The sequence below is a fragment of the Acyrthosiphon pisum genome, chromosome A1 (assembly GCF_005508785.2).
Source record: "Acyrthosiphon pisum isolate AL4f chromosome A1, pea_aphid_22Mar2018_4r6ur, whole genome shotgun sequence".
Lineage (NCBI taxonomy): Eukaryota > Metazoa > Arthropoda > Insecta > Hemiptera > Aphididae > Acyrthosiphon > Acyrthosiphon pisum.
In genome coordinates, this window is record NC_042494.1 from 81,423,802 (window position 1) to 81,449,951 (window position 26,150).

Consider the following 26,150-nt stretch of genomic DNA (forward strand, 5'->3'; position numbering starts at 1 on the left):
GGACGTCTCGCATGTCACAATGCATCGTGTACACGTATCGCGAACGTTGCAGAGTATAATATTATTACCAAAAATAAAAGCATTTTAATATAATAAATGGGCAGGTTACACGTTATATTTTAAAAAATCGTTTTACATATATTTTATTCCGAAAACGTTCCAGTTCAATCGCCTACTATATATTATTAGACACATACCGTAAATTATTATATATTTACATAACGCCTACAAAAACAGCAAAATAATATAATAATATTATTATGTCTAGGCCGTATTAGTTTGTAAAGACCGTTTTAATAAAATATGATATACCTACGCGGATGCATACAATTCTTTTGTACGTTACATTGATAGCGATTCAAATTCAAGATGGCGTAACATCACGAAACTAAACTTTTAACTGAACAACCACACTACCTTATTTGTCTTATAAACAATACATCCATATCTTTGGATTATAAGTTATAATCCAAAGATATATTATAAATTGTAATTTAAAATTGTTCTATTTTTAAACATTCGCACAACCGATAGAGGTAATACTGTAATAGTACCTTGATTAGAGTAAATTTAAAAATAGGTAAATAGAGAACTATTTTTGAAAAATCTTTAGGTTAGTTTTCCTTTGTGGAAAACCGATTTCATACTAACCTAACCTAACTGATTTTATATTATCTAGGTATAATTTGTACACGCATAATATCCAATGTTCCAATAAAACAATTGTAAAAAAAATCTATATTATGGTTTATTCAGAAATAAATGATCCCGTTTAAAAAAAAATTAAATTGTAAATCATTATAATAATACTATAAGCACTTTAAAGTAGTTAAAAGCTATGATTGTTGAATTCAATTTCTAAGACTTACTATAAGACTTACTGTATTAATACCCCGGACCCAATTTTCGACAAGAATATAATTGAATCTCATTTAATCCTGTACCCTATATAATACGATTTTCCGTTGCAAGTAAGTACCATCGTTGTCCATTACTACACTGGAACACATTTTCGACCGCACACAAAATGGTTCAATGTCAATGCGTGTATTATATTATAGTCATCCAGTCGTCCTTTGGGCGTGATTTTTGAAGGTCAGAGGGCAACCGGCAATATTATTATATAGACTATACAGAGGATCGCACTGGTAAACATGATAAAAAATTTTCAAACGCGTCCAAGTTTCCACCACCGAACAACAATAACGATAGCACCATTCCCACGTGACTTTTTGCCGGCTATAATATCATCGTCATCCCCGCTTCTATCCGACAGGAGAACATTTTAACGCTCTCTTTTCCACGACGACGGCGACGTCTAAAATATCCGCATCCAACGGAGCTCACTAATCTTATGTAAGTCGAACCGTGTATACCGATATCGCTCGCTAGACGGACTGTCACACCGAAGACGACGACAACAATTAAATGACGAGTGAGTAACAACAAATAATAATAACGCCAAAAGTAAAAATGCAGTTCTCTGTCTATGTACATAATATAAATTATATTAATATCCTATATAGGTACGACTTTTATTATTCGACTCACACGCGTTCGTTTCATTTCGTCGGTACTATATATTATTATTATGTGTATACAGCAAAGTTTTCTAAAGACTCGGGGTGAAAACTAGCAATTTAAGACACGCTCTGTGACTACGTCGTTAGGTTTATCCGTGCAGCGCGGTTGATCGGAATTAAGTTTTAATGCCGGTAACTAGCAGCAAAATTATTTCAATAGCTTTAATAATATTATTACAGTGGACATTTATTTTTATGTAATTTACCACATAACATTTCTTTCAAAAATACGAACCGACCGTCACATGGGATATATAGCATTGAGACTTGGAATTTCTTTTAAGTCTAATTATTATAAATGTTTAGGAATGTCCGTAGAAATACTATACATACTATTATTTAGAAAATTATCTATGAATTGAAAAAAATATGTACTATACAGGTAAATCTTTAACTCTGTCTCACTGTCTATCTCTCTCTCTCTCTCTCTCTCTCTCTGTGTGTCTCTTTATCTCTCTCGCAATTCACAATATTAAGCCATACCATCTTTTATATACCTACCCATCGTTTTGCGTTCGGTTTTGTAGTTATAGTCAGTTATAAAAACACAAGCATCCAATGAATAATAACCATGTGATAAAATATTTTATGAAAATATATTCTTTAATTTACTTAAATAATAATTTATTGTATTTGTTAATGGTATTAGGTACCTACAAAGCTCTTATAAACCACCGTCCTATTATCGTTAATATAAATTCATTATACTTGAATAAAATTAGCCTGACGTAGACTTTTAATAATTTTATAGTACCTATAACCTTACGGTTTCTAAAATTCACGAAAGCAAAAAATAAATCTCAAATAATCTAAAAACGAATAAAACGTATTTATTTATCTAATCATTTGCAGAAAACATTTCAAGGAGATTACTTTTTCTTTGAATTATCTACAATTTCGAATATTGATTCTACTATACCAGTTTAATAGTTATTTGAAGTTCATAGGAACATTAAAAACATATTAAATAACTCTTTAGAGTTCATGATATTAATATATTTTAATATATTATTCATAGGTACGTTAAAATAAAATTAAAATTAAAACTAGTACTAAAATTATAAAACAAAACATTACAATAAACATCAAAAATAAACAAAAATAAATTATATATAAATAATATTATATATAATAATGTATAATAATATATTAGTTTGTTTGGAATAAGACATATTTTGGGCATCTGATTTTAAATGTTTTATTTTATGTAAGTACCAAAAAGTCATTATCCACTATGTTAACAAAGCATTTGTATATTTACTGTTTATTGCAAATAGGATTACGTCTGTATAAGTTGTTTAGAGCATTAATTCCTATTTTTCCACCATTATCCTAAATAATGTTGTTAAATAAAGAAAAAAAATAATTATGACAAAATTGTACTTTTTTACCATACCGAGGAAAGTTGGTTCTATGTTATGATTAACCCTTATACTTTGATGGTTTTTTTTTTATGAAATTACTTTTATTTCATGCTTACAAAAATAAATCAAATAAAAATATTTCCGTGAATAATGTTTTCTTTTATTGTAATGAGAACACTTTTGAATTATATTTTAACCACCAAATCCTTAAATGACCTATTATGAAATCTTTATTTTCATTGTCTTTCATAATACAATAATATTATTATTATTTATTATTACATACATATATTATACAATAAGAACACTAGAATAATTATATAGGTGGATACTAGGTAGTTACAATTTTCACACTGAACGCGTAATTTTAGAGTAAACCCCAGTAATATGGTTAGAAAATAAATCATTCCAATGATGAATTGAAATTAGTTTTACCAACTATCTTGTGTTATATAACCACAAAATTATTAAGAAAACTATAAAAGATGATTTAATAATAATTCCTACAGATCCACGCTGGTGAATATACTTTGTTCATAACGTTACGTTAAAAACTTAAAAAGACGCTTTACGCTTAAGGTGTTATTTAGTAAATCGTTGTTTGGTATAAATTATTATGTATACCAAAACTAAACTAAGTTTGAATTGAAAATTTGTTTCGCTATTCGTCATAGTCCGTTATTACTAACATCATCAAACAAAACATGTACCTATGATGAATCATATTATTATATTTAATGTTTAAATGTACAATACTTTTAAAGAAACAGCCACTACACTTTAGGATATTATAATAATATTATCCGCGCACCGAGCTTATAATAAATATTTATATTGTCCAATATTTTAAGGAAACTCTATAACCATCGCTGACATAACAATAATAATAATATAATAATAATAATAATAATAATAATAAAAATATAACGATCGCCGGCTGTCTTAAACGACGAGGACAACAGATCGAATTGACAAGGTCTCGCGACCTTGCGTGCATCACAACATACATAAGCGTTACAATTTGGCTGCGTGGGAGCGTTAAGACTTACTGGCTCGCAATATGATGGGTGAAATGGACATATGAAATTAACGATACCGGTAAACCTAATGGGCAATATAATAATAATAATATAGTGGCGATTCGGTGTCAAGGCAAACGTGGGAAAAACCATTGGCCATCGCAATAACAATAGCGAATGTCCGAATATTTTGATAAACACGTCAAGCTTATAACCATAAACGACGATTCAGGTAAACTCGAACTAAGTAAAAGTCAAACGAAATCGATTCGATTATTAATCAATATAAAGATAGGTACGCATAAAGACGCGTGTTAAAATTGAAAATATGTAATTCGAGATTATCATTACTCTATCCATTGAAAATAAAATATTATTAATTGAATTTTGACAAGTCAAGTCGTCTATGCGTATGCATAGAATGCAAACTGCAGTCGAGAAAAAAGGATCATAATAATTAATAATATTTATTTCGTTCCTACACGAGTCATTCAAATTAATTTGTTTAATGAAGACGAAGAAAAGTTTATTTTATATTTTAATGAAAGAAAAAACACAATTTAATGTGCATAAAGTGTAAATTAAATTTGATTTATGATGATTTTAAATTGCTAGTTTTTAATCAGGATTTACATACGGATACATATAAATTATAAATTAATAATAAAGCATCGTTGTGAACCAATAAAATCATAGAAGAACACATCTTAATAAAAATAAATAGACGATCATAAATAAATGTATATAAGAAAAACACAAATGGCTGTTGTGTTCATCATGTACGTAGACAAGTAGTTTTCCTTCAAAATTAGGCTCGAACAAATGACAATTTATTCGAAGTAATAAAATAAAATTACATTTTATATTTATTCATATTTCCTGCTGTATTAAACCTGCTGTATAGAATTAGAATAGTTATACTTAAGGTATTTGAGTATTTCTCTTATCAATATAAGCAATACAATTAGGTATGAGTTGGAAAAACCACAACTTTCATCATCCTACTATTATAGTCACTGATTATAATATTTGTCTGTCATCTGTATAAATGTTAATATTTTGTGATAGATTATTTTTCTAATGGAGTTTATTATTTTTAATTATATAGTAATTAAAATCGAAAATAACAAAAATATATAGCTATTTTATACGAAAATTAAAAAGTAAATTTGAAAGGAATACATCTAATATGTTTTGAAATTAATGTCTGAATAATGAAAATGAATAACTTAAAAATATAAAATAAACAAAATATTTAACATTAATTAATTTATAATTAAATTGTTATAATATTATGTATAATTAGTATAGGTAACTTAAAAAAAGAATGTGTCAAATTTCGTAGAGAGATAAATTATAATTTTTTTTTAAATAATTGTTTATTAGGCCTTCTGTTAAAAAGTTAAACAAACAATAAGCTTAATTGATAAAATAAATAAAAAAAATCTTAAGAAAAAGCCTCTTAATGGAGGTATTTTGTCATGATGTGCACATGTATTTAAATAATAATTTGAACAAATGTAGAAATATGTTTAGGATCAACCCTTGTTTCAAATATAAATAAAATGATATTTACCATACATTATTTAAGTTTAAACTTTAACTATTTAACCAACAAGTGCAATTTTTAGGAGTAGTTAATTTTAAATTCATAAAAGGTATCTAACCAATATATTAAGTAGCCTTTCACAACGATCTAAAATTGCTAACAGTCAACAAACTTGCAAAAAAATATTATTCCTACAAAATATTGCTTACAAAATTAACGATTTGTATTCTCTCACATTAGGTTCCTCAAAATATCCATCGTTGATTCAAAATAAATTGTATTGTTCCAGAGACTTATTATAATAAATATTTAATAGGTATTAATTAATTATGAAGTTCTATTTCAGTATTTCCTCTTCACAACTTCCATAGTGTTACTGTTACGCATATAGTTTATACTCATAAATATAACGTAGGTATTGTTTATATTTGACAGAATGTATAATATACTTTAAATTAATAAATTTGAAAAAATAAACTATTTCATCTGGCGCAAACTAATAACGTTTTTAAATAAGTACATACGACTGCAACAGTCTGCAGTATTCGATTACATCATAATCACATGAACTCTTCAACAAAAACATTTAATACAATTCAGTATTTTGTTCATTCTATTTCAGTGTTCTTGAAAATTATTTTCAAATTGAATTTAGAGTAAATAATATCACATATTAAATTTATTGTGAACTGTAAACATAAATTCAGTCAACCTATAAAATTAGGACATCTGTTCCAATGGTAGGTATCATCAACTATTGTGGAACGTTCATGGCCTATAATCTTTCGTAACACTAATTTTATGGTATCTTAACACGATAATAATATTGTTGTATTTATACCATGCCAAGAGATTCTATGATATAGGTACTTAAAACGATTGTGTCTCTTATTGTTTACTTTTTACGAAACAATTAAATTTAATGTATGCACTTCAATGATTATATTTGATCAAGTAATAAATACAAAATAATATGCATGTATAAATTCAACAATATTTAATTAAAATAAAATGTATAAATTATGCATTTTGAACAATATGACAATTAAAATGTTTTAACTAAAATAGATTTGGCAATAATTGAAAGAAAATTATCAAAGCACGACAACAACTACTTAGGTATTCATCAATTATACATTATACGACAAAACAATACAGTCGCAAAAATACAAACAAAACTTTATTAAATCTTTTTTTATTATTGGAATGTCACTGACACATTGTTCGTAATAGTAATGCGCAATATTTTTAATACATCTAGATCTTAAAATAAAACTACATAATGAAACTATGGTATAAAAAACATTATTTTAATAATTTAATATAATACTTTGGATTATGGTAAAAAATAAAAATGTATTTTTATAGTAGGTACCTATATTAGTACCTAGTCATAATTTTTATTTTTTTCATTATCTTATTTACCTATATGAATGTTAATAAAACGATGAGTACATTGCAAAAAATGATTGAATAATTTGGAAAATTTGGAAAATAAAAAATGTATAATAGATACCTATATAATATGTATATTCAATATTGTATTTATAATAAACCTTATGTATACTATATTTTACTATGTATTTTTTTTTATAATATTGGTATATTTTTTTATGACAAATGAATGTAAACAGTTAGAAGATTATTAATATATTTCTTTGATCATTATTAATTGAAAATGTTACTTTTCAATTTACTTACGATTCATCGAACAAAAATCATACGTATATCTTGAATATTTTAATTAATCTAGAGTCTAGAGTATTACGAGAGTCTTCTTACCTAATATTATTACGAAACAATTTAATTTTAAACTCCGAATTAAAATCTGTGCTGGAAAACGAGCTGTATAGTATATAGTAATACGTTACGTTTAATCATTATTACTTATACATTAATCGTTTTAAAAATTTGATTTTAAGATCGGTAATTTCTTATTAGGGTACATCGATCGGTATCTTTTAAAATAATATGATAAGATATTTAACTACCTACGAACATAAAACGTGGCACACTGTACGAACAATAATTAATATTAGGTTCGTAAAATTACATACGCCATAATAATAATTACGTTTTGTTTTAGAAGTTAATAACGGGCCGCTTTTCACGGCATTATTAGTGTTTGTGGCTTCAACCAGCTTCACTTTTGCCGACGACGACAAATGGGTATGGGGCAGATCAAACGATCAATCAAGGGCTGACTCGAGGATCGGGTCCTCGTCCGACGAGGTGATCCGAATAGCTAAACCCCTTTTGCGCAATCAGCCCAACCCAAAGCCCAGTCCGTTATTCCAACCCGCCAATAACCCGAGGTTGGACACCAAACATTACAGGTAAGCGATAAGACTTTTTTCCTTTACTAAAATAGTAATAAATAAGACACAAAATCGGATTTAAACATTGATTTTAGAATAAAAAAAAAATACTTTTACTTTTTCTCATACATTTAATTGGAAACAAAAACAGATACTTAACAAGAATGAAAAGTTACAACAGAATAATAATATATACATCGTGGAACTTTTGTAAAAAAATACTTTTCATTTTTATTGGTATTTAAATTTTAAATAGAGTTACGGATACAACCAATTTAAATAGTATTTTAAATTTACCTACTCAAAATATATCCGAAAACAAATATTTGAGAACAAATACAAATAAGTATTTGCAGGAAATATTTAAATGAAAAATCGAATAAGTACCTACTATTTTACTTTTACTCAAAATTGATTATAAAATATATTTTTTTTTTTATATAACAATCCAATATCTTTACCAATTGATAATAATTATTATATTATTTCCGATAAAATTACCGTTGGAATGGAGACGCTAGTACACCAGTACACTTGACACTTGATGAAGGAACAAAATTTTATGAAATATTGCATTATACATTATTAATTTACATACAAGTATAATATAATATTATATAAGTACTAAAAAAAAATAATTATAACATAAGTAATAGGACTTTCAATATTTTTACCTTGCCATCAATAAAAAAATAATTTTTCTTAAGGTTTTATGTTGATACATAATATAATATGTCGAATACAAATAAACAGTACTTATTATTAATAGTTTGAAAGAGTGATTTCAATATGATTAGTGATTACTAATAAACTGTTTAAAAATGCAGCGTGATTGATATTTGGTTTTGTAATGTTTGTTAGAATATTATTATTAATGATGGTTTTTGCATCAATTATCCTGATGTTGATTAAATAATTGCAGAAGTAATAATTAAATATTATAATTCGATGAATAGAATAGATGTGGTATTCTGGAAAGACTTATCAGTGAGCTGATACATACGTCGCTCAAGAATATATAATATGTTATTTATTTCTTACGTATCACGCGTAAAACTGACATTAATCCAAACGAAATCTTAAATCAATGTACAGAGATGACTCGATACGAAACGGACGCTATGAAGTTAACGAGGATTTTGTACCGGACAGGGAACCTTTGTTGCAGCAACCAATCCATATATCTGAGACCTTTAGCAGCAGACCCTTCGACAGACCACCACCACCAAATAACCTACCGCAAAGACCTTTGACAAACTTCCAAGCTCCTTTGAGACCACAGCGACCGAATGCCCTCATCGATTCCGTGCACGCGCCGTCTAGGAAACCCGTGCCCGCAGCCACTGAACCTGCTGGTTCTGCAGTCGGCATACTCACTGGACCAGTGCCGTCGTGGCAACGACCGGCGGTCCACAAAAACGGCGATCCAACGAATTTTGAAAAGTGCAAATGCTCGTTCTCTTTCAACTGTAAATCTCCCGGGATCAAGTTCGTAAGTACAATATATTATTATATTATACACTATATCGTCGAGATTTACGCGTGAATAAAAATTAATATATATATATCAAACTGGCACCGGGCACTTTTCGAATTTATCTATTGTTACCGAATTGTCTAGGTAGAGAGCACTTTTAAGTATTTAATTCAATTGAACACAGACTCTAAAGTATCAAATTAAATTAAAGTTGATAAAGTACCTATACCGAATTAAAGGGAAACAAACTAAGATAATTGTCTAGCATGTGGGAAACATCGTTCTTTATCTTGATAAAACTAAAACTAATAGTTTTAATTAAACCGACGTTCTCTGTAAAGGTTTAAAAACCACAAATCATGAACAAATAATTGAATTTGTAATATTTATTCCAAAACAACGTAACTACTAAATACTAACTACCTATACAATAAATTACATTTGGTAAGTGGAAAAAGTCATAACAAACATCGCTAATAAAATGTTTGAATGAATTAAAAAAACAAAGAAAAAAATTTAATTTAATTCAATTTTTACATTCCACTGATTTTATCAACAATTTTTCAATCAGCTAATCAGATAAAAAAATATTAAAATAATTATTAGGTAGGTACAATGTACATGTAGAATTTACGAGGGAATATTTTAATTTTTATGGTGCCGAAATGATCAATATTGTCTTTAATAAACAATATTACAACCAAACTAACTTGGCTATAGTATACTCTTTAATTTTCGAATTTCAGGAAAATGCAGAAAAACAACACAGACCCACATAAAAAAAATATGTATAAAAGGAAACGACGAGTATTTAGTAATTTATATTTATTACCGTATAATTAAAATTCGAAATATTACTGTTTTTAATTACATAATACCTACTCGGTTTTTAATGAACGGTATATAAACCATCAGTAATCCCACAGCAAACTCTGTTCTCTTTTATCACTTATCTCTAATACATTTACCTCTTTTCGTGATTAAAATAAAAGTTTAAATGAAAGAATACGTTTTAAAATTTTAAAAAATAGACGTCTATAATAAATACATTCACTATATTTAATATTTATCATTCATCTCTTTGAAATTAATCATTTTATTATGTTTTCTGGTTCTACCACCATTTAATATTTTATATTCACCAGCCGAATTAAAGGATCGTCAAACAAAATAAGGCTTCTTATCTCAATATAATATTATCTCGTTAAATATGTGTTTTTACAATAAACCATGTTAATACGATTTATAGTAGTATGTATAATATATATATATATACCTACTATGTGGGATGTGGATAAACACCGTATATAGTCCTGATCATCTAAACTTTTTCTTTGTCCTATGAGATTCGGACAATTACATTATGTGACATGCGTTTTTGTGGGGGACAAACAGTTTGCGGTGGCTACACACATGAAGCCCATCATACTATTAATCGGATTAGAGCAAAGCCCTTTTGTCATATTTTAAATAAATACGAAAAAGTCTTTATACATTTTTCTTACGGATTCTTAACTTACAAAACATTGATAATTTAAATGAAAAAAAAAATTGTTATGGGTTATAAATAAGACAAGTGAAAATAATAATAAATATTATAATTAACAGTTGTCTGCAGATATTTCATTAACACATGATTAATTAATGTATGTGTTTCAGGGAAGCTGTGATGAAGGAAAACAATACTGTTGCTACAACGATTTTGATGGTGCGAATTCAGGAAGCCAAGAAGTAGACAAATATGGAGGAGACCGAAGCGAACCCATACCTTCCGTGTTAGTTGGCCCCGGTGGAAGTCACAGGCCGGGTTTGAAACCTGGCATATATGGACAAGTTTCTAACAAAAATGTAAGAACCGCAAATTGTAAGTGCATGATATACGCATATTAATATTAGTCTAAGACTATTGCATAAAGTAATTAGTTAAAAACAAATACAATTAACATTGATTTGCTTATAGCCAAAATATTAACTACAAAATAAAATATGAAACAAATTTATATTAACAATAACTATATTTTATGATGATATAGTGTTAGGTATATAATATTTTAAAATCATTGGTGGTGCTACAAAAACTAATCCTGAGTAAAGCTCAGATAATTATTTTATGATTTTGAGTGGATAGCTAAATTGCATTGTACAGCAAAAATACAGTTTACCTCGTACTAACAATTTATTTTAGACCAAAACACCTATGAATTCAAATATATTATATTATATAGCAGGGATGGGCAACTCAAAGTAACTAGCAGGCCACTTTTAAGTACTTTAAAATCTAGCGGGCCGCAGTGCATAGGAGAAAGCAAAAAAAAAGGGGCGCCGCCGGTTACCCATCCCTGTTATATAGTATGAAAATAAAATATGATTCACTGTGATTTCATTGTATTTAAATGCCTAGGTGTAAAATTTATGAATTTTTTTTTAAGACTTCAAAAAATATAAAAGCAATAAATAAAAGTCTGTAGGTACCTAGGTAGGTACTCATTATAATTTAAAAATATAAATTAACTTTAACTACTAATATTAGAGTTCAATTTAAAATATTTATTTATAAGTTTATAACATTTATATTACTAATAATTGTATTAAATGAAATAGTAAACCTAACTTGAGGAACTCGAAAATCGTAAGAAAATATAACTATTTTTTTATTGTATTTTATATTTTATTTACAATACTGTATAATATTTGTTAAAAAATGTTTCTAAGTAGGTACTTTCGTTAATAAATTGTAATTTAAATTTTTTTTTAATTACAATACAATTTTTAGGAACATATTGATCGACAAGAATTTATTGGTAACAGTTTTCCAAATGAACCATCATTCAACAGACGACCAAATGAGTATGGAAATAATCCTTTTATTATTCCAAGACAATTGTAGGTATATAGTAAATCATATTATAAATTAATGTAATTATTATTATATTTTTTTTATTTGAATTATATTATAATTTAACAAATGCTAATTTATAACTTGATTTATATTTCATTATAAAACACGTTCTGTAAAATACCTTTATTTACCTATAGTAAGTATAGGTATTAAAAAAGTATGTTTACGCGCGTATACAAGTTAAATAAAATAATATTTTACGTCAGCTAGAGTCAACATGATATTTATTGTATATAATATAATATTTGAATAATGTTTGAACGTCTTAATCATATTCATATAAATACTTGATTTAATTTTTTAAAAAATTCTGACAAGGATGAATTATATGTGAGATTCAAAATGTATTTTTAATTATTATGTAATTAATGTTCTTGTTTATATAATTCTAGCTTATACATAATAATAGCTTACAAAAATTAATTTATTATGCATTTTTTTGTTTTACATAAGTACCTATTGATAATTTATCTTATACTAGCGACAATGCAACATATTGTAAACAGCTAGTATTCTAGACATATAGGTTTTGTATTAGTTATTTATTTATATTTTATTTTGGAAGGAAATAAATTATCATTATGTTATAACCTATAACGAATAGGTAACATACATTTTTAATTAAAATGTTTCTTTAATTGCATTATTATTTACTCAAATATCATAACATCCAGATACATTATATTACACACACAGCCAATTATAATACATTAGTAACATACGAATAAAGTACATGTAAATGTACTGTCACAAATGGTATTAAGTGAAAAACTTGTTTTCCATAAGTCATAACATCTAACAAAATATAAACCAACAATACATAAAATACATAATAAATATAAATTTTGATAACCTGTTTTTAATGGTTATAAATGTATAATATTCTAAATATCTACCAAACTATACTGTCAGAAACAAAAAATTATATAATATTGTATTACTTTTTTTTTTTTTTTTTTATATTAATTTCTATAAAAGATTATTATTTTTGTGCTTAATGAATATTATATTATATTGAGCACTGTCAAACGATAGAAAATCAGATAGACTATAATATTAGAATAAATTGGATAAAAAATAAAAATAAATGAATAACAGAAGTTTGTTTTTGAAGGTTGAATATCAAACGAATATTTTTGTGACATTATAAATTCAAAACCTATTAATTGGCTAGTGCTTATAAGAACCTAGAAATATTAAAATATGCACTGCGAATATGGCCATAAAAATTGTAAAAATAAAAGATAGAAATATGAAAAAAAAAAAAAATTATTAACGAATATTTGGCTGAGTGTCTATACAAAAATATTAAAATAGTTGATTTCATGAATTAAAATACAGTGGCTAGTAAGAAATCAAACGTTAAAAATAATGTAGATAATTTAAAAATAAAACATAGAATAATATGAAGGTTGATAATGACAAGTGATCTAATGAAAGTATTTTATTCTTTATCTTGAAAATACTCAAGATAATATTATATATTTTATAAGCTATTTATGATTGAAAAAAAATATTCGATTTACTAAATTTTAAAGGACTGTTCATACTACAAAGGTAAATTTTTCAGGAGAAAGTATGAAAACTCTGCAGCCACATATGTATTTTTTTTTATTGGATAACCCTTGGCAACATAGGCCATTGGGTGAGTCATATGTATTATATTTGTATAATATACGCTTTTTATACTATTTGAATTTTGTACAATTGTAAGTTTGTAGTCCGCAGGTACTCTGGTAAGTACCTATGATGGCTATACTACATGGTTTTGCTGCCGCTTTTTTCGAATTAATGGCTCTATATACATAACGAAATTTCACTTGTTTTTGCAACACAACAGGCACAGCACAAAATCTCAGACCAAAATTAATTTTTCATATGCAACGTTTGAAAATCTAATTACAAGATAAACATTTTCGAACATCTTTTTTATCTACCTACTGTAACGAGTCCACAGGTGACTGCTCCAATTGTCAGAATTTACACACAATTAAATATTATGGAACACAATTAAGTGGGGTTGATGTATTATCATTAAAGTATGAAAATAATATTATGTAAAACCATACCGAATTACAAAAATTATTGTTGTCTGAAAATAATAAACCATATTGTTCTTATTATGTTTACTATAAATAATAATCTGTAATAATTATTTTCTGCTTATGGAGAAATTCAATTTTTCGATTATTTTATATTTCATACAGTTAAGTTAGTTGCTATTAAAAACTCATTGAAACAGTTTTGTGATTTATGTATTTAGTGCATTAGTTATTAAATTATAATATTATTTAAATAAGCAAGTTAATAATAATTATGACATTATGAATTAATATAAATATAATATTTTCTATACAAGAAATTTACATTTATGAATATAATAAAAGAACAAACCCCTACATTTAAACGACAATATTGACTAATATAATACTATTATAATAGCTAAGTAGATACCTCAGGTACTTACTAACAATAATATATTTTAAAGTACCCAAATTTCCTCCTGAATCTCATAGTAGATTGCTTTCTCAATTATTGCATCAATTCCACCAGACCTTCCTTTTTTATTATGTATCGATGTTGCAACGAAAAGCAGCAGTTAATTCCTTATTTTCCACTAATTTTAAATTGAAAGTTACTGTTTAAAATACTTTTAAAAAATGTCATTTAGTTGGATCAGAAAAACAAGGGGAAAATATAAATTTCCTGAACAAAAATTATTATATGCCAGATATATGCATAGAAATAAACAATTAAATTATTTCAGTAATAAAATTATCTAAAAAATTTTATGTGTTCCATAATTATGTCAAATCTTAATTTATTTATTTTAATTAATCATTGAAATTAAAAGTAACTATAGGTAATAGGTTGTTTTAAAATAAGTCATCTTTTTTGTTTTACTTTAAAGTTAATTACCTACCTCTCAAAATATTTAGATACTATATTATAAAATTATCGATGGATATACTTTATCGTATTATTATATTATACATTTTCGCAAGTAGGTACCTATAAAAAAGCTTTTAAATGTTGTTTATTTTTGAGATTAACTATTACCTATTATTTATATTTTAAAAGTATTAGAAGTGTTTTGATTGATATTGCAAATAAATAACCTATGAAAAAATGATTTGTTACGAATATATATTATGTGTTTTGTTTTATGTTAGAGTATACATCCCGACTTTGTTTGGGTAAAAATAAAAAAAACATAAAATTCGGCGCTATATCGGTGTATCTCGATTTTAGAGTAAGCACATTAGTTCACAGGCAAATAGGCATCGTTGAACTTCGCTCTGTGAACTAATTCGACCAAATATCATTACACTTGGTATATTTTCGAACGTGATTCACATAACAGTATAAGTGTATAACACATACTATATACTATATTCACTACTCTCTAAATTTTCCTGATATTTCTATAAGAAGTAAGAACAGTCTCTTTAACATTCGTCAAAATCAGTGAGTAATTTTTGAGTCAATAAGATAAGACATTGCATTTTGTTCTACATTTGTATAACAAACGATAATCAACATTTTTTTTGTATTTAAAAAAGTCCAATATGCGTTGCATGTTGTATTGGCTAGTCATACTAATTTTATTTTTAAATCGTATTTGTATAACCAATGGAAACCCTATGTGTATATTATATAGACAACAATAAAATATTTGATTTTCATGAACCACTTTATAACAACCTTGTAAGGTTTGAAAAAAATTTAAAATCACCCTCCAAGTAACAAGGAGCAATTATATCAGCTATTGATATAACTAGTACTGAAATCGGTCGAGTAATTTCTGAGATTAGCCGTTAAAAAAACTCATTTCACATTTATATATATATAGATATATAGATAGAAAGTTCAATAATATTTTTTATATACATACAATATATTTCGTACATAGATAAATGGAAAAATAAATATATTTCTATTTTATTATTAAGATAGTTTTGTTAAAATATTAAATAAAATTATAACAACAATTACCTATGTAATATTATGTACAAATTCATGAAATATTATCCATTATTTTTTAATAGTCATAATTATTTATCGAGCATCAATTTATAGTATCCGGGATCCGAAATATATACATTATGGATGTAATTAATACGAGTGTGCTTGATGTTTGTAAATATATTTGAGCCGGGAACAACATTTTAGTTTTAAACAAATCGTTTTATATTAATAAATCAATATTATGTGTACAGAAGACAATATTCTCATAAAAAAGGTTCAACTACTGAACTACCTGATAAACATAATATTATAGAAGTCAATTCAAGTGACTGTTTTTATTGGATTCTAGTGTGCCCAAATACTTACCATTTATTTTATAGTAAGTACAATGTACACCAATTATTAATTAGTGGATAACAATATTGACCTAACGATAGAACATCCTAACCACAACAGATACAGCTTTAAAATATTATTATTATAAACCCTAAGAGGAGCAAACTTACTTTAATTAATTAATGAAACTAAATGCATGTAACAATAGAAATAATAATTATGTCTACATTTTTTAAATAAAGTTTAATTACTCTAAGATTAATTTAATGAGGTCTTCAGAATACTCTATGCATCATTAAAAAATGCATTACTTATTTTGTTTTTGTCAAAATTGTGTTAAACGAAAATCCAAACATTTATTATCGTGATAAAGGTAGGCACTTGAAGTAATACAAAGGGATTTACTCAAATTTGTTTAATCTTACACATATATTACAATTAGTCAACATTTTAAATTAATTCAATTTTATGAAACTAAAATATAATATAATATAATTCAATAAACAAAAAAACTATAAAATATATATATGCACCCCCCCCCCCCCCCATGCACTCAAAAATAGGAAGATAATATGCACGAATAATTCCAAAATATCCGTAATAATTGTGCTAAATAATCTTAATAAAATATTTTCGTAATCAATTATATAATTTAAATAAATAAATAAATTATAGGTATGTATATAAAAATATTAATACTGCAGTATACAAGAAATGTAGCCAGTAGGAACATATTATATTATTATGACAAATAAATAAATGGAAAAAATAAACTTTTTACGCTAAAATATTATATATAATTTAGATTGGTATAAAAAAATTTAAATAAATTATAATATATATAATAATTGTATAAGAGCTCTGAAGACAACACTAGAAACAAAATTTTAATAGAGCAGAAAACCAATCGCGTGTCAAATGAGTTATTTTTTGAACACGGTATAGCTGATTTATTTTATATCAAATAGTTAAAGTATAGATTAGCAATATATTATTTACAGTTAAAATTTAAGTTTAATTTTTATATTACTGTTATTAAATAGATAATAGGTAATATGTTTCGTATAAATTAAATGTATCAGTATTTAAATTTTAAACTGAAGAAGTAGGCACCTACCTAATAATATATTTTATATTTCAGAATTTTTAAAATAACATTGCATAAATTAAAAAATAATCTTAAACTAAAATTTCAAGTTTTCAAAACTAAAATTCCAAATTTTTAACTTAACGTTTATCTATATTTTAACTGTTTTATTATTATTATGGGTATTTCTAAAATTAATTTCTATAATCTATATGAAACAATACGTCATGTAACTTTGAGATTTTTACATAACTATACACCAAATTAATTGTTAAAAAATCGGGTAAGTGGATGTCACTCAGCTGTACAGTAGGTTACAAGTGGGTCACTGTATGGATGGTGTTAAATTTGAATTCAATGATATACTATCATTGTAAACGAAGATCTAGCGGGGATGGCTTGTCAGCCAAGGATATTTTATATTATATTTATATTACTAATATACGATAGCGGGTAAGTAGATATAATAATATTTGTATAGAATAATAATATACTTTAGATTTAGAAGTTTCAAGATTTCAACACAAATAATATTTTTAAATTATAACACAAAACAAAAATCTTTTTTTTTTCGTTTAAATATCTAATTTCGACCAAACTTGTACTTACTTAAAATAACTATAAAAAAAACTGTGTTTATATATTTTTTTAAATTTGTTGTTACATAATTAACTACTAACGTAGTTACTTGGAACCTTGTTTTACATTTTTAATTCTTATCTATAAGACTAGAACATTTTATAAATTTTTAACTACTAAATGATTTGTACATTTTTCACATTCAATTTGATAAATTTCATCAACATTTGAACTTTAAACGCTTATAAAAAAAAAAAATGCAAATGTATTTTCAATATTTAAAACTGCTGTTGTAAAAATATATCAGAAGCCTTGTATTAAATATTAAAGCTTTTGGACTGAACGAAAAAATTTTCTTGACATTTATAGAAAAAAAAACTAAAAAAATTAAAAATTGAAAATGTCTGTAAACCGTTCAAAACGAGTCAAAATATTTTCAAATATAAGTAAATAAACATAATATGGTGTACATTTCATGTCTCTACAGTTATTCATTTTTGATAAGCAGGCTTATAGAAAATGCTAACATAAATATTCGGTGAAAATGTCATGTATCCACGGTAATTTTTTTAAGAGTTACACCAAAAACAGAAATCGATTTTGTCGAGAAAAAATTGTTTTTTTGTTTTTCCAAGCACTTTTGAAAACTATTGGGAATTTTAAATGTTGACCTCTTCAATGCACCAACTATATTCACATTCCCACCGGAAAAAAATACTGAAGTTGAAAATCAAATAACATTATTTTGACTACTTAACGTGTACAAACAAGAATAAAAATTTAAATTCAGAAATTTAAAAAACACATCATTGTAAAATCAATACATTCATCGCTCCGTTCAGAATCTATAATTAAATTTTCATAGATAGGTATAAAAAGATTGTTTTATAATTCATTTTTAAATAATATTTATAACAATCTAAGTAAAATGTAAACAAGTAAAATAAATTAAATCAGAAACAAGTTTTTAAGAAGTTACTGCATTTATGGCTTAAATTATAATCCATTTTAAGAGTTCACAAGATCAACAGCTGATGGTTATGTTATTTTTATTTTACTCCCAAAATGTTAAAAGTTGTCATAACTCATAAGTAACATTAAATAAGTTAATTTAAAGTTTGATTTAACATTTTGACATGCTTTCATTTATCACAATTTATAATACAAAAATGTGCAATTCGTTCATCGCTATATTAAGAAAAATGCTTAACATACATACCCTCCCTGACTTTTTTATATCGATTTTGTACAGATTATTGTGACCAACAAAAACTTAGATATTAAATAATAAAACAAGTAAGAGTGTAAGACATACATATTTAAGTATATTATAGTTTATTGAGAAACGTGTATATGTGTCCAACGAAATTACAACGATAAAATATTAGTAATAATATAAAGATATATTAATATTGAGGTTAGGGCACTATAGCAGTGTACACTATTCAAATTATCCCACAGTGTAATAGATATCACCTTTATACCTAAAGGTTAAAATAAAGGTGATACCTATTACACTTTGGAAGAATTTGACTGGTGCTATACTTTTAATTGAAATAGGTACCTAAAACCAACTTACTACCTTATTCTAACCATTATATTATTTAAGTACGAGTACCTACTGATCTGTTCGCCCCTTTGTACCTTGTAGTTTAATACGAGATAACTGCGTAGATGTCAAATACCTACCTATGATGTGAAATCAATAGGACAATAATACATAGGAATATATATTCTCACTACTGTTAAAACATAAAACGGAAACTAATTCTAAATTAAATATAAAACGGTGCAGGATATTTATTTACATAACCTATGTTAACAATTTAGACTCATCACAATACCTCAAATATAATATATGAAATTAGTTTGGTGTTTGTTTAATGATAATAATATATAAGACACAATATGTTAGCCTTTCAACTAATGTAAACTTTTCATGCATATAACAGAAATTTAATTACCAATGAATGTATAGAAATATATCAAGAATAAATTAAATGAACTTGTTCAAACAATTATTTAGTTAGATAAATTTAATAACCCTCATTTTAGTTTTAATTGTATAATATCTCAAGTCTGTAGAATATACATTTATTCACATTATACATATCTGTTCTTAAATATATTTTTGAAAATAATACAGATGAATCCTTTTCTATCTTCAAATCATTAACCTACTTGTATAGGTACAAGCAGATATTTTACTTTATAACTAAACAACTTTATACCTAGTAGGTACCTATACTGACTTTAATTTAAAAATAATTTTTAAACTGTATAGATGACATAATTATCTTAAGATTAGGTACCTACTAAACATATAAATTAAATTATTGAAGTTTAGGAGTAACTAAGCTAATATTATAATTAAGACTGATTTACAATAAATTCCTATGTGTATATATCCTATATTTATATACCCTATAGGGATCTATACGTATACATGTGTAGGTAATTATGTCGATACTTAAAAATTAATTTAAATAATTATATTCATGCGTACTCACCAATAGTTGTGATAACAATTATTGAGTAAAATAAAGCCCCAGTGAAGGTCCATTGTTGTATTTTAGTGTCTTCTTCGCCGTCCCAGCCTTTACGTTTAATTGCGTATATCAAATCGTCTTCAAATTTCTGCAACCGGGCTGTTACGTTTGTAGTAAAATTATCTTGTTGGAGAACCAATGAATTTTTGGTGTATTTCCAAAGATCCGTAGTTACATTCATCCTCATGACACGAATACTATTCTTCACCTTTAAAAATTATTTTATTAATATGAAAAAACATAGTTATATAATTCAGGTTTTGATGAAATTAATTGATGGCATTTCCTGCAGTTTAAACTACATAAATTTAGAGTAATACCCTATCCATAATCTCACGGTCGACGACGCGAAAACAGTTTAATTCGGAATCGAACGGTATGGTAGACGAAATAATAAATGTTGAGGTTAGCGTATCAAGATTCACAGGTTCCATGGAAATATCGGAAAGCTCTACGACCATTATTATTTATTAAACATTTGTTGACTGTTGTAGTTCCACATAATTATCTTTGTAATATAGGCTTGTTAAATCCACAAATAACCACAATGAAGTATTCTCGCCTGATCGATAAGTTTTTAAATTTGATGAAAAAAACGGTCTTGCCATTAATCATTATAGATTATAGACATAAGTAAAATTCAAAATTCAAAAAATCATATTTTTTAAGCTTGAAACCGATATAGAATACCGATTTTGAATACCAGTTAAAACCATTAAAAACCGAAATCCATAACGAAATTGAAAACGATTCAAAAATAATCAATACCGGTAATCAAAACTGAAATTGAAATCGGAAAAAATTAATACCAATATTCAAAACAAAAACGAAATCGGAAAAAATAAATCCCATTATCCGAAAGCGAAATAAAAATTTTCGATTTCAAGCCCTGATTTAAGCACAAATAAAAAGTGTGGAAATGAGTGCTTTAATAATCCCTGCACTGTATATAAATATTATATACCTATACACGATGACGAAAGACGTTTTGTATAATGGAAGGGGGCCCGATTATTAATGTATAGTAATATATTAATTAAATTAGCATATAGGTAGTACTAAATACTATTTAATATGTACTATTAAAATAGTAATTTAAATTAATAATTTTTATTGATACACCAATAAGTACAGTTCTATTTTAGGTAGGTACAAGTTAATGATACAGATATTTTTGTGCATCAATTTAACATACCTATAAAAATATAAGTACCAATCTGTTTTTTTTTTATAAATTTGTTAGTGGTAAAATATAGTTGTTTTGTTTTATTTACGTATACTAAAATGTTAGACTTTTACCCCTCCCTTTTAATTTGAGCTAATTCTACATAAGGATTAAATATCCAATACATGTTATATGTAACGGTAGATAATATTAATTTTAAATATATCTTATGTTTATTTAACAATACTTGCAGTACTAGGTACTTTAAAATATAATGATAGGCATCTACTTTCCACGGGGAGAAAAGTGATTCAACACATTGCCTCCTTCAAATACGATATTAGTACAGTAGGTACCTAACAATTATAATTAAATAGTAAAATACATAATATTTTCAAACTGTAACAACTACTACTATTTTAGTAATATAATAACCATTGGTTATAAGTTATAACCTATATTGATAAAAATTATAATAGATAATATGGTATTGAATCTAGTTATATTTTTTTTTTCTCGACCAATTTATTTTAGTACTTGGTAAGATAAAAGACACCAAATTGGTACCATATCGTGTCTGTAAATAAATACAGAGCGGTAGTAGGTAATGGATGCAGTATAAAAAGTTTGTTTAACAAAAGCAGTTATTTAATCTTATACTCTTCATTGGAATGAATACCACATTGAAACTTTTTGTACTTTTAACTTTTTTCACATATACCATATTCGTACATCAAACTGATCAAACTAATCAAATAATAGAACAATAAATTCCAACCAATGAAATTAAAATACTTAAAAATGCTTTAAAATTATAATACTTAAATGTTAATTGTAAGTGCCTAATTTAAATATATGCCCACTCGTATATAATTATCAGTTAATAATATTAATAAATTACATTCATTTTATACTACACTATAATATATATTTATTACCTAATAATTACGAAAAATTATAAGAAAACAGTATATAATTTATTTTATTTTGCTATAAAAAACTTATAATGGTGTTTGATGATTGTTAAACAAATCATATTAAAACTATAGATAAGGTAATGAAAGGGTTTAATTGTTTTATATTGTATTCATTATTATAATTTTTTACCAATAATAACAAGGTTAATTCAATTATTATGGCCAAATTGATGAATACATAAGTGAAGACTGACTTAAATAATAACAGATTCGAACTTTAAAAATTTGTCAGAGCTTATACTAAACATTATTTACATTACATTGAAAACGTAAAGCATCAAACCACAGAACATATTTGGTGTGTCATTTATGGTATTCGTCCATTATTGCGCCGATTTTCTTAGACTAGCTGAATAACAATTATATACATCTTTTGTTATTGATGCCAAAGCTATGACAATAATAGTTAACCTTTCTTTATTTTTACTTTATTTAGTTTATTTTACTCTAGGACAGACCGTAATAATTACTAATTAACATACATTATTAATATTTAATTGTTTATACAATTTAATATTCAATCTAAAAATATAGGCACCTACTTAGGTACTTCATGTTTACTTTAAAACTTCAAAATGAATGAGGGAATGTTTGAGTTCTCAATATATTTTTACAAAAATGAAAAAGAATGTAGATATTTGGATTTCAAATTTCAATGACAGTGAATAATATTTCGGTTATTCCTAAAAATGAAATCCTAAATCGTAAAAATGTTACTCCGGGAATAATAATAATAATATAATTCCTAACTACATCATGTAAAAATCCCATTCGAATAATATATTGAATTCTATGTATGCAACATTGTAACAATAACGAAGTTACTATTCAAAAACCCACTATTCCAGAAATGGACATTTTTTGGTACATATTATAATAATCTTGGAGATATAATCAAAATAGTTTTGAATAGATTTAAAAAAAAATACACACTACACCGTGACTATTGTATTGTAAGCTTTTAGTGGTTCTAAAGAAATTCGGAGATAGAATATAGGTACGTAATTTGTGTGATACATATTACTATATTTGGAATACTACAGGCATAAGTTATAATTTCGTTTTAAAGAAAGGAATTTAATAGCGTTTGAAAAAATAAAATAAGATATTTGTGGTTTTGCTTTTCTAAATATGTTTACTTTTGCGAATCTCTATAAATAATTTTTTAATGATACAATAGAAATTTTTTAAAGGCATCATCTACAAAACCGATTGTTACATTACAAAGCATGAGGGCGATTATTTGAACAGTTAACCCTCATTAATCATTAGATTAAAAGGTAGGTATTAACAGTTTTGAAATTTGTTTTACATAATTTTAATTTTTGAAAATATATCATTGTTTTTTATTGTTATTTTTATATATGTTTTATGCAGTGGACTAATGCGGTCTGCGGGGTACTCAACTGTCCCACCACTACACTCAGCTCATCAAACTATAAATACTTATAAGTTTATAACTCAAAAAAATAATAACTCGTTCGTAGTTCATATTTTATGTATCAAAATTCTCAGAAAAAATACTGTTCTAGAATACGAAATTAAAAACATATGTTTTCATTGCGAAATGTAAAAATCTTAAAAAATAAAGACGATATCAATAAGAAAAATGTTTTTCTAATGACTCAAAATTACATAAACAAATATTATTTTCAAAAATATTAATACTTTTCAAGATAATGAGTGTTTAGGTAGGTACAAAACACAAAGGTTAAAACACTTAAAACAATTGTCAGTGTATAGCACCTAAATATGTATCGTATTCGTATAATATTATAATATCATTGTTGATACTATCTCTCCATCTCCGATGAGTGAAATGAGCTAAGAAAGTTACACTAAATAATTAATATTTAAAATTCTAAACATGAACAGATAATAGATACAGTATACTTATATTATACAGAGGCACGTATAAATTAACTATAGGTACCTATAGTATCTATATAGGTATCTATTAATAAAATAATATACCTATAGGATGAAGGTCAAGGTACTTAAAAAAATATTCTTTATTTTGTATCCTCGTCCTTAGTTAGCTATAATGTTTACACACACATTACCTACCTACACAGTAAATTTATTTTAGCTGAACACTTTTATTATGTATAATAATAATTACTTTAAAAGACATTTTTTTAGGTGTTTTCAATATAATATTATTTTATCTGCAAAACATACGAGAAGCGAAGTTCTTGTTTAAAATCAAGTAGGTACAAATTGTGTATGTTATAGATATAATGATTAGAAAAACCATCTCACATTTAATTCGAAACTAATAAACGAATACAATGATAAAATATATTTGCTTATCATCGATACAATGATACTTCAGTGTCATAAACTCAGAATAATATATTATAATATAATATATAAATATATGAACCAAATAAATACGTGTAAATGGTATATTATTATCATCATTTTTTTTTAATCCGACTTACTTCAATTTCGTTCGCTGATTCGAGACGTTCGAAAGCAAAGGCTCCGAGCAAACAATACAGCACGACCATGGTGACAAGTAACACGTGTAGGAACAAGCACGTGAAAATCTTCCACGCATAGTAGACGAGTGTGGTGCATCGGTTCGGCGTATCATCGTCAAAATCAACATCCATCAACATGTTTGCGAGATCAACTCGCGATTCCCGTTAACTAAAAACCAACCTACGTGACAAATTGTCTCTACATAATAATATTGATAGGTATATATCGTTAAAAATCTGTGTGCGCGCGAACGTTAATACGTCTTAATATTATGATTTCTTGCGGTACGCCGAGATTTTCGTGACGGTAACTGTTATAATAATACGTTAATATTTATTGTGGGTTTAAAGAGTGCGTGTGTGGCTATAGCGAAATGGCCGGTCGTCGTCGATCCAGAAATAAAATGGTCCATCTGTCTGGGTGCCTAAACAAATGGTGTTCCCACCGTCCGATATGGCTTGCCAAAATTGTGTATTTAAATTTAGAATCATTCCCCTACCGTGCAGCCATAAGATTTGTTTTTCCCACACAGTTTAGAAGAAAATATTGTTATTATTTCCCTTCTTAGACCGCCGTAACACACCATCATGATAATGCGCTGTGTATTTCTATTTGCCACCATACACGTCCGCGTATCAACGCAACAACGAACGCATATCGTTTTATACTTTTATGGGTGTAATGTTTAGTGTATAATATATTATATTATTATACTAATATACTATACAGCATACATGCGTTCTATATTCTATAGTATAGTGGGCCACGAGGAGAAGCTTTTCGACTTAACAC

At 26.2% G+C, this 26,150-nt stretch overlaps 2 protein-coding genes across 6 annotated transcripts in view; one reads left to right on the top strand and one right to left on the bottom strand.

The window, feature by feature from the left end:
- The window catches only part of LOC100164681, a 56,938-nt gene extending 31,162 nt beyond the window's left edge, over positions 1-25,776 (bottom strand). For 2 of the 3 annotated variants that reach the window (XM_016807720.2, XM_008188905.3), the window contains exons 1-2: positions 25,316-25,776; positions 20,691-20,937 (exon numbers count right to left, since the gene is read on the bottom strand). In XM_016807720.2, coding sequence (XP_016663209.1) covers positions 20,691-20,937; positions 25,316-25,495 — 427 coding nt within the window. In that variant the 5' untranslated portion in view covers positions 25,496-25,776. The remainder of the gene's footprint in view (positions 1-20,690; positions 20,938-25,315) is intronic. The other variant, XM_001945973.5, reaches the window with a different exon arrangement.
- LOC100569955 lies at positions 1,263-12,830 on the top strand. 3 transcript variants are annotated; one of them, XM_008188904.3, is made up of 5 exons: positions 1,263-1,435; positions 7,605-7,851; positions 8,929-9,325; positions 10,970-11,158; positions 12,084-12,830. In XM_008188904.3, exons 1-5 carry the CDS (start codon positions 1,429-1,431, stop codon positions 12,195-12,197), a joined length of 954 nt encoding a protein of 317 aa, XP_008187126.1. In that variant the 5' UTR covers positions 1,263-1,428; the 3' UTR covers positions 12,198-12,830. The 3 variants fall into 3 exon arrangements, with proteins under 3 accessions (XP_008187126.1, XP_003247294.1, XP_003247293.1); XM_003247246.4 differs by having other exon boundaries at positions 1,266-1,435; positions 7,602-7,851; positions 10,970-11,174; positions 12,084-12,827; XM_003247245.4 differs by having other exon boundaries at positions 1,269-1,435; positions 7,602-7,851.
- Positions 25,777-26,150: the final 374 nt, after the last annotated feature.

What these genes read in the sequence shown, in the direction of transcription:
- LOC100569955 (XM_003247245.4), top strand. An exon ending in AATCTCCCGGGATCAAGTTC is followed by an intron (nt 9,326 to 10,969) that starts GTAAGTACAATA and finishes TATGTGTTTCAG; the next exon opens with GGAAGCTGTGATGAAGGAAA. An exon ending in GACAAGTTTCTAACAAAAAT is followed by an intron (nt 11,159 to 12,083) that starts GTAAGAACCGCA and finishes TACAATTTTTAG; the next exon opens with GAACATATTGATCGACAAGA.